Below are 10,916 nucleotides of genomic sequence, written 5' to 3' on the forward strand. Positions count from 1 at the left end.
ATAAGCTATAAAGTACGAATGAGGTTGTTGTAACGAGTCCAGACTCCGATTTTACGATCTTTAAGGAAGTTATATTTGATATTGAGAATAGCAAGTCCAATCATTGCTGGATATGAGATGATATCGATAATTAGAGAAGCACGGAGTAAAATGAAATGCCATGTCGATGGAGCTTTGACGGCAAACCAACCGACAAGCAAAATTCGGGCACCCAGAATAGCATAATTCAACGGTCCTTTCCAACCATCAGTCATCGTAGCAATCAGTATAAAAGTAATCCAAAGTCCCATTACAATCAAGTAGGAGTAAATATTGATCAAATGGCCCAAACAAATGGTGTAGAGAGCTCTAATGAGAACAACTAATACAGCAATAAACAAGCTCACCAGCAGAATCACATTCAGAGCCAGTTCAACAGTTGGCAAGTCTAATTGTTTAGATTGGTCTGAATCTGGTTGACCACTTGAACTTACACCTTTGGTCTCTTGTTTCATGATGAAATGGATGACAAATTCTAGAGCATATATCATGAAAGGCACTTTGAAAATGGTAGAAAGGAAGCTACCCACAGCAATTAACAATTTCAAAATGAAATGAATTAAACTGATATCCGGACTTTGGATGGAAGCCATTTTCGAGTTGATGAGTGACAAGTTATGTCTAGATGAGGTCAAGTTGAAAAATACCAAAAAACACTAAAAATTTGAAAAGGAGTGAAGTTAAACCTCAGTAAAATAATTCACAAGAAAACAACTTGTTCTTGAAGCAGCAAATAACTAATCAAGCAGCATTTCAGTCTCTTCTTTTTTTCTCTCTAGCGGCAGCCGCGAGAAGCAAGTTGACCTTACAATAACGCGATTCTCATAGGTTTGTATCACTCCTTTAGCTTTGAGGTAAATGGAATGGGAAAATCAATGTTAAGTGATCGGTTCTCTTAATCGCCATTTGTTGCTTTTTAATTACAATGTTTGTCAAAATGCGAAATATAATTTAACTTTTCTGTTCTCTTTTCGTTGAAACGCTCTTGTTACTTATTTCACTGTTTTAAGTAATTTTTGCTGCTGTAACTTCAATTGTTTATCTTTACTATAAACAATATTTAAGGCGCTTTGGGATGATTTATGTACAAAAAAATGGTTTAGATTGATTTGGTTGAAAAAATAGCAAATATGGATCGATCCGTCTTCAGTCATTGTTTCATTTCAAGGGTAAACTACAATTATTGAATCTTTTTCGCTCTTAATTTGTTAATTACCTGTTGAATATAAAAGTTGATAAGAATTAGAAGATTGACCAATATAAAGATTCTGAAAATATTTTCTGGGTAAATCTGGGTAAAGTTGGTCCACTAGCTCGATATCTGAAAAAATGATGCTTTCAAGTCAAGCCTTTCTGTCTTAAATTTTGATCTCAACTTATGTGTCAATTTTTATTTGCATTATTTTATAAATATTTAAGCACTCACTTGTTTTCAAGAATAGCTTCAAATTACAACAATTAAATACTAATGGATCGATCTAATATTGATTGATAATATGATAGATTTGTATGATTTAGTAAAAACACATTAATATACATTGTAGTTTAAAACGAATGATTTGATTGGAAATATGACCGTAGATCAAATGATTTCATCGTTGCTGTTGAAGGGAAAGTTTGGTTTAAATTTAATTTAGATAGATTGTAAACACTCAGAGTTAATAATTTAGATAATGAGTTAGTTTTATTGGCAAAGATACTAAGAAACATGAATATGAAACATGATTGAGACAAGTTTCTCGTTGCGTGTGTTGTTTTACGAAAAGTTAAGAAAGCTTAGAAAATGTAGATTCAATAGACTTCAATAGATGGCGAACGCTTACTAGACTTTAGGTTACTTTACATGGCTAGTTTAGCGCATTTGGCATTTATTTTTGGCTTGGTCTGTGGACCATCATAAATTTTAAGGTATACTGCATATTTACGGTTATTTTTACAACGGAAATACGCCATCTACTCAAGGATATGCCATTGTTTTTACAAAATAAAGGATCTACAGTAATTTGTGGCTTGTCCTGGTTGCAGATGGTGAATGTCCTCTTTTAAAGATGCGGCATTTGTCGTTCAACTGATTCCAGAGTTTAGTTTTATCTCAGTGATATTAACAAAAAATGTGGTTCAAAAAAGCAAATTGATTTTGTACATACTTCCATGTCAATGGCAATTATGATGAGATCTCCTAGTGAATCAGACAAATCCTTGCTTTACAATTTAAATAGGGTCTGAAACAAATAGAGCTTGTCCTTTATCTATTTTTAGACAGCACTTTCAGCGATTGACACTGGATTAATAATTTACACCGATATACTTAAATATCATCATTTGAAGGTTCAATCTGTAATTTGCTTTGCACCTCTTAAATAGACCAAATTTTTCCATTTTACCAACACGATTAAGTTATAAAGTACGAATGAGGTTGTTGTAACGAGTCCAGACTCCGATTTTACGATCTTTAAGGAAGTTATATTTGATATTGAGAATGGCAAGTCCAATCATTGCTGGATATGAGATGATATCGATGATTAAAGAAGCACGAAGTAGGATGAAATGCCATGTTGATGGAGCTTTAACGGCAAACCAACCGACAAGCAAAATTCGGGCACCAAGAATTGCATCTGATAAAGAAATGAGGAAAAATATAAAGATTAGCAATAATTTCACAGAAAATTTTGGTGATTGTAGCAGACTAACAAACATGTGTAAAAACTTTAATCATTTTGACATTGATCTCAAAATGTCAACAAGCTTTTGTAAACATCTCAATAATTTACATTGGCTGATTATTGCAAACAAGATCAGTCTGAATAATGTCAAACAATAATAATTCTTGAAATGAACCCAAACAAGTTATTCATCATCTCAAAAGTAAATATGGTTTGTTAATTTCAAAGATAATTCAATAATAAGTTTAAATGATAGCATGATAGTGAATCAAAATTTGAGACATTTGACGATATAAGGACAAAACCTATCAGCAAATAAATGAGTAAATAATTGTTAAATTGTCGTTTTTTTTTGTTTTCTCCTTCATAAACTTGAATCTTCTTTGATGAAATTGTAATTGCTAATAAATGTGCACTTCAACTGAGTATATAAACTGATAAATAAGTTAAATAAAGTAAGATGATGGAGAGATGGATGGAAGATTATGGAAATATCAGGTAAGTAAAGTAAAGATCAGCATGAGAAAAGAGCAACAAGAGTGATTAGTTGTTCAGCTTAATCGTTAGATTATTCAGAGATTCAAAGATTTTATTTTCTCAAGTCTTTTGCTTGTCTTTTCTTATCCTCCTACTCTCATTGCTTTCTCATATAATTTTATTTCTTCTCTTCTTCTTATGTTTAAGATTAAGAAAACTTACTACATCATATAATTGTAGGCCTGAGATAACAAATAAGGAAAATATAATTAAATTGTTACAATAATAAATGTCATGGTAAACAGACAAGAATATGAAGCTAATGTAGAGGGAACAACCTGCATTGCAATTTGAAATTAGCTACTCCTGAAGTACATTAACCTATTATTTTTTATTCAGCAAAACCAACTTTCATCGTTGGCTCTCAATTACAGCTTTTCATGATGAAAGAATTGATTGATTCAGCAAAAATTGAGAGAATAAAAAATCTAGAAATCAATAAAATGGTGTTTATCAACAGGATTGGTCTTGAAACTGAGATGAGGCCACGGATTTTTTTGCTTCATTTTAAAGTGCAATTTGAGAGAGAGAGAGGTTAATTAATTATGAAAATAATTTACGAAAAGGTTGACTCCCATTTGGATGGATGAAAAAAGGTGAAAGGTTTAGCTACTCTTTTGTTTAAATTTTACAATCAAACAACTGACTGCTATTGAGCCATGAAAAAAGGTTAAAAAGGTACATAAAGATTCATTGAAAGTGATACAAGAAAGCGTGATCATGTATTTATCAGGCACATCGTGTTGATCATTACAAATTAACTATTAAAGCTACAATACAGAAACGAGATTCTTGAGTGAGTCAGATAAAAGAAACTATCCTCTGTTTCAATGAAGTGGGAGAGAAATGAGAGGAGAAAGAATAAAATAAACAGGTAAATTCATACATGGTAAACAAGTCACGAAGTTGAATCTAAAAAATAAAACAATCAACAAATCAAGCAAATAAACAAAGGAAACAGGTAAACTACGGCGAAAAGATGAATTAAATTGATTGAATTGAATAAAAAAAAGATGGTTACAGTTTCAGCCGGCAATGGCTGACTGAAATTTGTCTTTTTAGCCTAGTATGTAGCAATAAAAACTGTTGAAAGTTGAAGAAAAAACTTGATCAACAAGAAGCATCAAACTCTAAGGTAGGAAAAAAATACCAGTCTTGAAAGGTTGCACTTAAAAGTTTGTTTCGATCATTCTTCAAGCCCCGTAGGCGATCTTGTTGTCTTGCTGATATTACGAGATGAATCAGCAACCCTGTGTGTGAGCAAAGCCATTGCTGTTAAAACTAAAGCATTTTAAGATGCATTTTAAGGTTAGCTTTAAAGACCACGCTCAACTGTGATAGGTTCATTGGAACGAAGATTCTTATCATGATCACATAAACGTCAAACCAAAAACAATATGGACTTACAATTTAATGGTCCTTTCCAACCATCAGTCATCGTAGCAATTAGTATAAAAGTAATCCATAGTCCCATTATAATCAAGTATGAATAAACATTGATCAAACGTCCCAAGCAAATGGTGTAAACAGCTCTGATGAGAACAACTAAAACAGCAATAAACAAGCTCACTAGAAGTAAAACATTCAGAGCCAGTTCAACAGTTGGCACTATGAATAATTTTAAAAGTGTGCATGTAGATTCACCGGCAAAAATATGGGAAAGGAGAAAAAAGCGGGATAAAAAAAGAATTAGTGAGATTGAGTAAAAAAAGGAAAGGGAAAAAGAAGCATTGGGTTGAAGAGCAAAGGGTATGGAAGACATTTTCAATGTGGTAAAGGCAAAATTAATCGCACAAGTTGAATTAACAAGTACTTACAGTCTAATTGTTTAGATTCTGAATCTGGTTGAACACTTGAACTTGAACTTTTATTCTCTTGTTGTTTCATGAGGAAATCGATGACAAATTCAACAGCATATATGATGAAGGGTACTTTGAAAATGGTAGAAAGGAAGCTACCCACAGCAATTAACAATCTCAATATGAAATGAATTAAACTGATATCCGGACTTTGCATGGAAGCCATTTCTGGATTGATGAGTGACAAGTTATATCTAGATGAGGTTAAAGTTGAAAAAACACCAAAGAACCACTAAATATGAAAAAACCGGATCGAATTCAAATCTTAGCAAAAAAATTCACAAGAAAAATAAGGCAAGTTTTCTTCAACCAAATATCTAGCTCTAATGAAGCAGCGTCTCTTTCTCCCTCTCTCTCTCTTTCTCCTCTCTAGCGGCAGTAATGAGAAGCAAGTCTACAGAGTGGTCAAAAGAGTCTCTAGATTAAGGGTTGGGCTTAAATTGTTTGGGCGCCAATTGAGAAAGGAGATTGTGATTAACAAATTAAGGAAACGAAACTGGTTACTGAGCATCCGAAAATGGGTTAACTCCTCGGGCAGAATCTTTTTCAGATTCTCATTTGAACGGATACATTTTTGAGGATTAACTTGAGTTATAATCTGATAAGGGTTAAAATGGCAACTTTACTTTCTACCTTTTCTTATTCATCTTCATCTTTATCTTTCTCTTGTTATGCTTTTCTTTCAACTGAACGGATTAAAGGTAGCCAGTAATAAACCCAAAAAATGACTGGTTTTGGGTTTTGTTTTAAAACCAAAAGCTCACACAAACAAAACCAGGGAAACAAGTAAACATTTTGAAAGCGGACTAGCCATGAGCTTCGCCAATTGTGATTTAAATCAAGGTTGTATTGAATGACTACAATTTGTTTCTTTAGCCATTCATTATAAGAATTAACACAAATTAATACAAACAAAATTATTTAAATATAAGGAAAGAGTTTTAGCTTTCTTGTTAATCAACATTGATATTTCATTTGTGGTTAAATGATGAATTGCACGCAATCAGTCAACCTTTTTTTTCTTAGACGATTGAAATTTGCTTTATTTATAAGTTGATTATCATTATTAACGTGATGGTTTTCACTTTTCAGGTACAGAGTAAACGAGAAGATAAAAAATAAACTTTACAATGTTACCTTCATTAACAAGCTTCACAGGTACATTATAATTATGATTAGAAGGAAAATTATGTTCAAAATTCAATTGAATTGATACTCATTATGTTAAACAGGGTTATGACAGATGCAATGATCTGAGCAATAAATGGTCAAACAAGTTGGTCAATTAGAAGATGACGATATTGGAATCATTTCGCTATTTTTAGGGTTAATGGCGTAGTTTGAACTCATTAAAAATAAACCTTTTATGTAGAGATTGATCTGTTAATCATTCAAAATTTGCTTTTTGTTGTTCCATTAATCAACTGGTTGAAAGTGAAATTGAGTGAGCTAAAAACAGGAAATTAAAATTCGTTCTAAATGCAACTTTCAATTTTTTCAAACTCGTTTTAAAATATGCACAACTATTTGAAATCAACTGATTGTTGTCATCTCGTTCATCTCGACCGTTGAATCAGCATTGCTATTTTCAATCAGTCCACAGTAGTAATCGTTGTGCAATGAAAATGATGTTTCATATGATTTATGTGATGAAAAAAATGATTTATCCGCATTACATTCCACTTTCGAGGTGAGTACAATATAAGGTGAAGGTACACCTTTAGCCATCAAACCACATAGATAACCATTCAAATCGACTCCATCGATAATGTTTAAGTAAACTGATTCTGATTGAACATTGAATATTGTGCGATTTAGCTGTAAATAAGACAATTATAAGGGAAAACATTGAATTAGAGAGTAAGAATAAAAGATGGCATCAGATGGTTGAAATGGACTTACCATTGGCATACATGCTTGTGTACAATTTTCAGCTGTCTTCCAATCACAAAACGATTCGGTGGATATACTTCCAGGATACGTAACCCAGGAATTGGTGGTGTTAATTGAACATGTACAGTTAACACTGAATTGAACCTTTGGAGTTGACCAAGTGGTTGATGGTGTTGTCAACTGAGAGGTTGAAGAAGCATTGTTGACTCCATAGGTTGTTAATTGATGCTCAGTGGGGAACAATAAACTGGTAATACGGAAGAGATGATCAGATAAACAGATTAGAATATAATAAACTTGTAAATAATCAAGAAAATACACTTTACCTGAAGTTGACTGAAAATGAGAGAAACAGAATTAATGTAATTATTGACATTTTTGGCTTTTCTTACTTTGTATTGACTTACTTACTTGTTACCTTGAAGTGATTTGTATTGTAGATCGTTAATGATGTTTAACTTTATAAACATTTACAAATTGACAGACATTATTAAGGTGAGAAAAATCCAGAATGGGTGAGATCTTTATTATGAGTTGATACCGCGAAGACCACCAAACGATATTTTGATATTAAAGGCACATGAAACTTTCAAGTTATCCAGAAATTTTGTTATAATTTCACACCCAATGACTTTAAGAAACTAAACACTTGACTATAATCAAACTTAATCATGAATAAATTCAGAAAATGATTTCGTTTCAGACAGAGATTAAATAACACTGCCATTAAGCTATGTTTTTAGTAAGTATTGTTTATGGATCACATCAAGGAGTTAGATATGAGATAGATCAAAGAGTTGAGAGTCTTTGGATCTTTTATTAGATATTAAGCTCTCATAGATTTTAATGTTTTTGCTGATCTTAAATTTTTCTTGATTACTAATGAATCTCTCGTTTTCTTGTTGTTCATCATGTTACTGAAGGATTTATCCGGGGATATGGACATATCTATCGAAATGGTAAATGCCAAGCAGCATATAATTAGATGACTCCGATGTAATAACCATTCATTGACTTGTTTAAATTTGTGATATAAACCGTTTGATGGTCGTTGAAATGAACGTAAATTGTTTACATATTTAAACAAAAAGATAACTCTTAACCGACTATTAAACCATTTAATGGGGGGTACCAATTGACTATTAAGAATGAGACTAAATTGTGTACAATTCTGGTAAGTTTAATTGAGTTGCTAACTTGATGATGGATGAAATTAGTTGAGCATTTCATTTGCGAGTTAATCGAGTTACTCTCGACATAATTTGTCACATTAATATCTTGATTTGTTTACATTGATATTATGCTGTAATAAAATCATGAGGACAAATGAACCATTTTAAAATCAATTTTAAAACCAAATTGTGATTGATGTTTTGAGTTGTCCTTTTTATCGTTTAACGTAGCAAGTCTATTAGTCAACAATAAAACGAGTGTTAACCGTTGATTAATGATACAAATATTGGATGATTAAATAGATGCATTTACCAAACAGATTGATAAGGAAGGTTAAGTGGAAGGCAGTAAAAGCAAACAAGAAGAAAGCCCAATTAGGTTAACTAGCCAAGTTTGTTGGTTGAAATGCTATCATTTCCATGTGTTTTTCAAAATTTAATGTTCATCAAATTTTTGGTTTGTAATAGTATTCATGGGACAAGATAAAGCTGCAAGGGAAGAAATCACATTTTCAAGAATTGAAAAAGGTAAAGCTACATGTATCTACTCATTTCAAATCCTTGATACCGAGATTCTCATAGGTTTGTATCACTCCTTTAGCTTTGAGGTAAATGGAGTGGGAAAAATCAATGTTAAGTGATCGGTTCTCTTAATCGATATTTGTTGCTTTTTAATTACAATGTTTGACAAAGTGCAAAATCTAATTTAACTTTTCTCTTTTCGTTGAAACGCTCTTGTTACTTATTTCACTGTTTTAAGTAATTTTTGCTGCTGTAACTTCAATTGTTTATATTTATTATAGTTATAATTTGAAGCGCTTTGGGATGATTTATGCACAAAAATAGGTTTAGATTGATTTGGTTGAAAAAATAGCAGATATGGACCGATCTCTCTTCATTCACTGTTTCATTTCAAGGGTCAACAAGCTTTTTCACTCTCATTGTCGATTATAATGTAATTTCATCGAGAAATTTGAAAATAATGCAAATTTTAATCAAATTAAGTTAACAAAATCATAAATACCAAATTGAAAAGTACAATTAAATAGAGTAACCTGTTATTGGAATGCAACTTTGAAGATCAATAGTTAAAAGTTGTTTTGATTGTCTCCTTAACATTGTAATCATGAGATTAGAGAGTTGTTCAAAGGTGTGAGCTTTTGATGCTCATCGATCTTTTCCAGGCTACATTCAGTAACTAATGGTATTTAGAATAAATAATATTGAAATGATTCAGTGATTCAATAAATATTGCTGGGCTAAAACAAATCTAGGCGACAGGCAAGCCAGGAGATGTGATTGAGGGTGGTTGGAATGAGCCAATGTTAGCAATTACATTGCACTCTTGAGATCCCAACGACATTGACTCGGTTCGTCGGTTTGATGATGAGAAATCGGTTGACTGTTCAGAACATGAGGTTTCTGATTTGATGTAAACCAAGCGTCCATTGTTTCCAGTGTTAGCAGTAGCTGCGTTGTCACTGGAAGTGCTGTTTTGTTGATTGTTACACAAATATTGTTGAAGAGAGACGCCATTTCCATTGGTAGGGTTAACAGCTTTACTCATCAGATCAAAAGTTGCATTGAGAGCCTAAAAGTGTTTGATTAATAAAAGCAACAGATTAATACAGTGAAATCAATATTAGTCAAAGTCTAATGATTTTCTTACCTGAGCCATGCATTGGATTCGACAAAGGCTGACTGAAGCAGGACCACAGATAACTCCAGGGAAAAGGCTTGAAGGTGATCGGGGAAGAGCCAATGAGCTAATGTTTTGTCCAGCAAAAGAGATTGAGCAAGAACACTCAACTGTAGATGTTGTTACTGGAATTGAACTAATAAATCGATCTAAATCACCAATTGTATTGGGATAAGGAGAGGGAAACTGTTGTGGTGGGAATCCAATAGGATAGCCAGGTGGTAATCTCAATCCAGTAGCATAAGGTCCTGGACTTGGTCCTCGGAGTCCAGGTCCGTGGCGAGGTGTTTGTCTGAAAAGCTCATGGGGACCTGTCGAGAATGGGAATTATCCAAATTGATTAAAATGGAATGAAAAAATGAGATATTAAATTACCTTCAGGATGAGGAACATGAACATGTCCAGGTCCATGGACTCCTGGTGCATGTGGTGGTCCACCCATTGGAGGTGGTGGAGGAGGTGGTAAGAAGGGATAGATTGAGGGATTGGCCCCATTCCCGTTTATTGCTGATTGATCCAAGCTTTGAGTCCATGATGTTGAACTAGAAAATTAATAGTAATAACAATAAAAAAGGTTAACTACTGTTGATTTTGATTTTACATCAAGTGTTGAAGAGTTGCTTTTCACTAACCTGATGCTGATGAGAATGGCTAGCACAATGAGAGGGTTCATCTTCAACTGATTGAGTGTCGATAAATTTACTAGATTAGACTCACAATAATTGTTATACTATTTGTTTCGATGGTTTTTTGAACACTGATTGATTTGATCGAAAATGTATCATATTTATATCGTTGATTGCTTGTTTATTTACATTGTATCTCTATTGTTGTTCATCAATCAAAGGAGGCGTCTTGTTTAAGGTTAGCTTTCTTACCTTTCTATGCGAATTAGTGATTTGTGATTTCGCATTGACAGAATTGTATTGATTAATTAATTGCTTGATATTCATAGTATTGAATCACTGGTCCTTGGATGGATTGTAAACAAATCAATCGGTTGAAATTGGAAGATAGAAAGCTATACTATTTTGTTGTTGTTTATGATGGGAAT

General features: G+C 32.8%; 3 protein-coding genes across 5 annotated transcripts; all 3 read right to left on the reverse strand.

Moving 5' to 3' along the window:
* Nucleotides 1–1,697: 1,697 nt before the first annotated feature.
* On the reverse strand, nucleotides 1,698–5,417 carry LOC107367094 (uncharacterized). Its single transcript, XM_015934768.3, has 3 exons — nucleotides 5,057–5,417; nucleotides 4,647–4,847; nucleotides 1,698–2,654 (listed from the first exon to the last, which is right to left on the reverse strand). The coding sequence occupies exons 1-3, from the start codon at nucleotides 5,262–5,264 to the stop codon at nucleotides 2,437–2,439; spliced, it is 627 nt and encodes a 208-aa protein (XP_015790254.2). The 5' UTR covers nucleotides 5,265–5,417; the 3' UTR covers nucleotides 1,698–2,436.
* A 694-nt stretch (nucleotides 5,418–6,111) lies between these two features.
* On the reverse strand, nucleotides 6,112–7,766 carry LOC112539362 (uncharacterized). Of its 3 annotated transcripts, XR_016200098.1 has the most exons (4): nucleotides 7,403–7,545; nucleotides 7,318–7,327; nucleotides 7,001–7,238; nucleotides 6,112–6,916 (listed from the first exon to the last, which is right to left on the reverse strand). XR_016200098.1 is itself a non-coding variant. In XM_025161827.2 (3 exons), the coding sequence occupies exons 1-3, from the start codon at nucleotides 7,365–7,367 to the stop codon at nucleotides 6,632–6,634; spliced, it is 573 nt and encodes a 190-aa protein (XP_025017595.1). In that variant the 5' UTR covers nucleotides 7,368–7,766; the 3' UTR covers nucleotides 6,112–6,631. The 3 variants fall into 3 exon arrangements, 2 of the variants coding, with proteins under 2 accessions (XP_025017595.1, XP_025017594.1); XM_025161827.2 differs by having other exon boundaries at nucleotides 7,318–7,766; XM_025161826.2 differs by lacking the exon at nucleotides 7,318–7,327 and having other exon boundaries at nucleotides 7,403–7,729.
* Nucleotides 7,767–9,135: 1,369 nt separating this feature from the next.
* Nucleotides 9,136–10,612, reverse strand: LOC107366899 (uncharacterized). Its single transcript, XM_015934543.3, has 4 exons — nucleotides 10,495–10,612; nucleotides 10,238–10,404; nucleotides 9,833–10,173; nucleotides 9,136–9,754 (listed from the first exon to the last, which is right to left on the reverse strand). The coding sequence occupies exons 1-4, from the start codon at nucleotides 10,533–10,535 to the stop codon at nucleotides 9,434–9,436; spliced, it is 870 nt and encodes a 289-aa protein (XP_015790029.2). The 5' UTR covers nucleotides 10,536–10,612; the 3' UTR covers nucleotides 9,136–9,433.
* Nucleotides 10,613–10,916: the final 304 nt, after the last annotated feature.

The sequence above is a fragment of the Tetranychus urticae genome, chromosome 3 (assembly GCF_039701765.1).
Source record: "Tetranychus urticae isolate SD_2017Ah chromosome 3, NJAU_TeUrti_SD_1.0, whole genome shotgun sequence".
Classification (NCBI taxonomy): Eukaryota; Metazoa; Arthropoda; class Arachnida; order Trombidiformes; family Tetranychidae; genus Tetranychus; species Tetranychus urticae.

What these genes read in the sequence shown, in the direction of transcription:
- LOC107367094 (XM_015934768.3), bottom strand. Translation starts at nt 5,264, where the DNA reads ATGGCTTCCATGCAAAGTCCGGATATCAGTTTAATTCATTTCATATTG. An exon ending in AGAATCTAAACAATTAGACT is followed by an intron (nt 4,848 to 5,056) that starts GTAAGTACTTGT and finishes AATTATTCATAG; the next exon opens with TGCCAACTGTTGAACTGGCT. An exon ending in TTGGAAAGGACCATTAAATT is followed by an intron (nt 2,655 to 4,646) that starts GTAAGTCCATAT and finishes TTTCTTTATCAG; the next exon opens with ATGCAATTCTTGGTGCCCGA.
- LOC112539362 (XM_025161826.2), bottom strand. Translation starts at nt 7,461, where the DNA reads ATGTTTATAAAGTTAAACATCATTAACGATCTACAATACAAATCACTT. An exon ending in AAATCACTTCAAGGTAACAA is followed by an intron (nt 7,239 to 7,402) that starts GTAAGTAAGTCA and finishes CCGTATTACCAG; the next exon opens with TTTATTGTTCCCCACTGAGC. An exon ending in CACAAGCATGTATGCCAATG is followed by an intron (nt 6,917 to 7,000) that starts GTAAGTCCATTT and finishes TCTTATTTACAG; the next exon opens with CTAAATCGCACAATATTCAA.
- LOC107366899 (XM_015934543.3), bottom strand. Translation starts at nt 10,535, where the DNA reads ATGAACCCTCTCATTGTGCTAGCCATTCTCATCAGCATCAG. An exon ending in TCATGTTCCTCATCCTGAAG is followed by an intron (nt 10,174 to 10,237) that starts GTAATTTAATAT and finishes CATTCTCGACAG; the next exon opens with GTCCCCATGAGCTTTTCAGA. An exon ending in GAATCCAATGCATGGCTCAG is followed by an intron (nt 9,755 to 9,832) that starts GTAAGAAAATCA and finishes AAACACTTTTAG; the next exon opens with GCTCTCAATGCAACTTTTGA.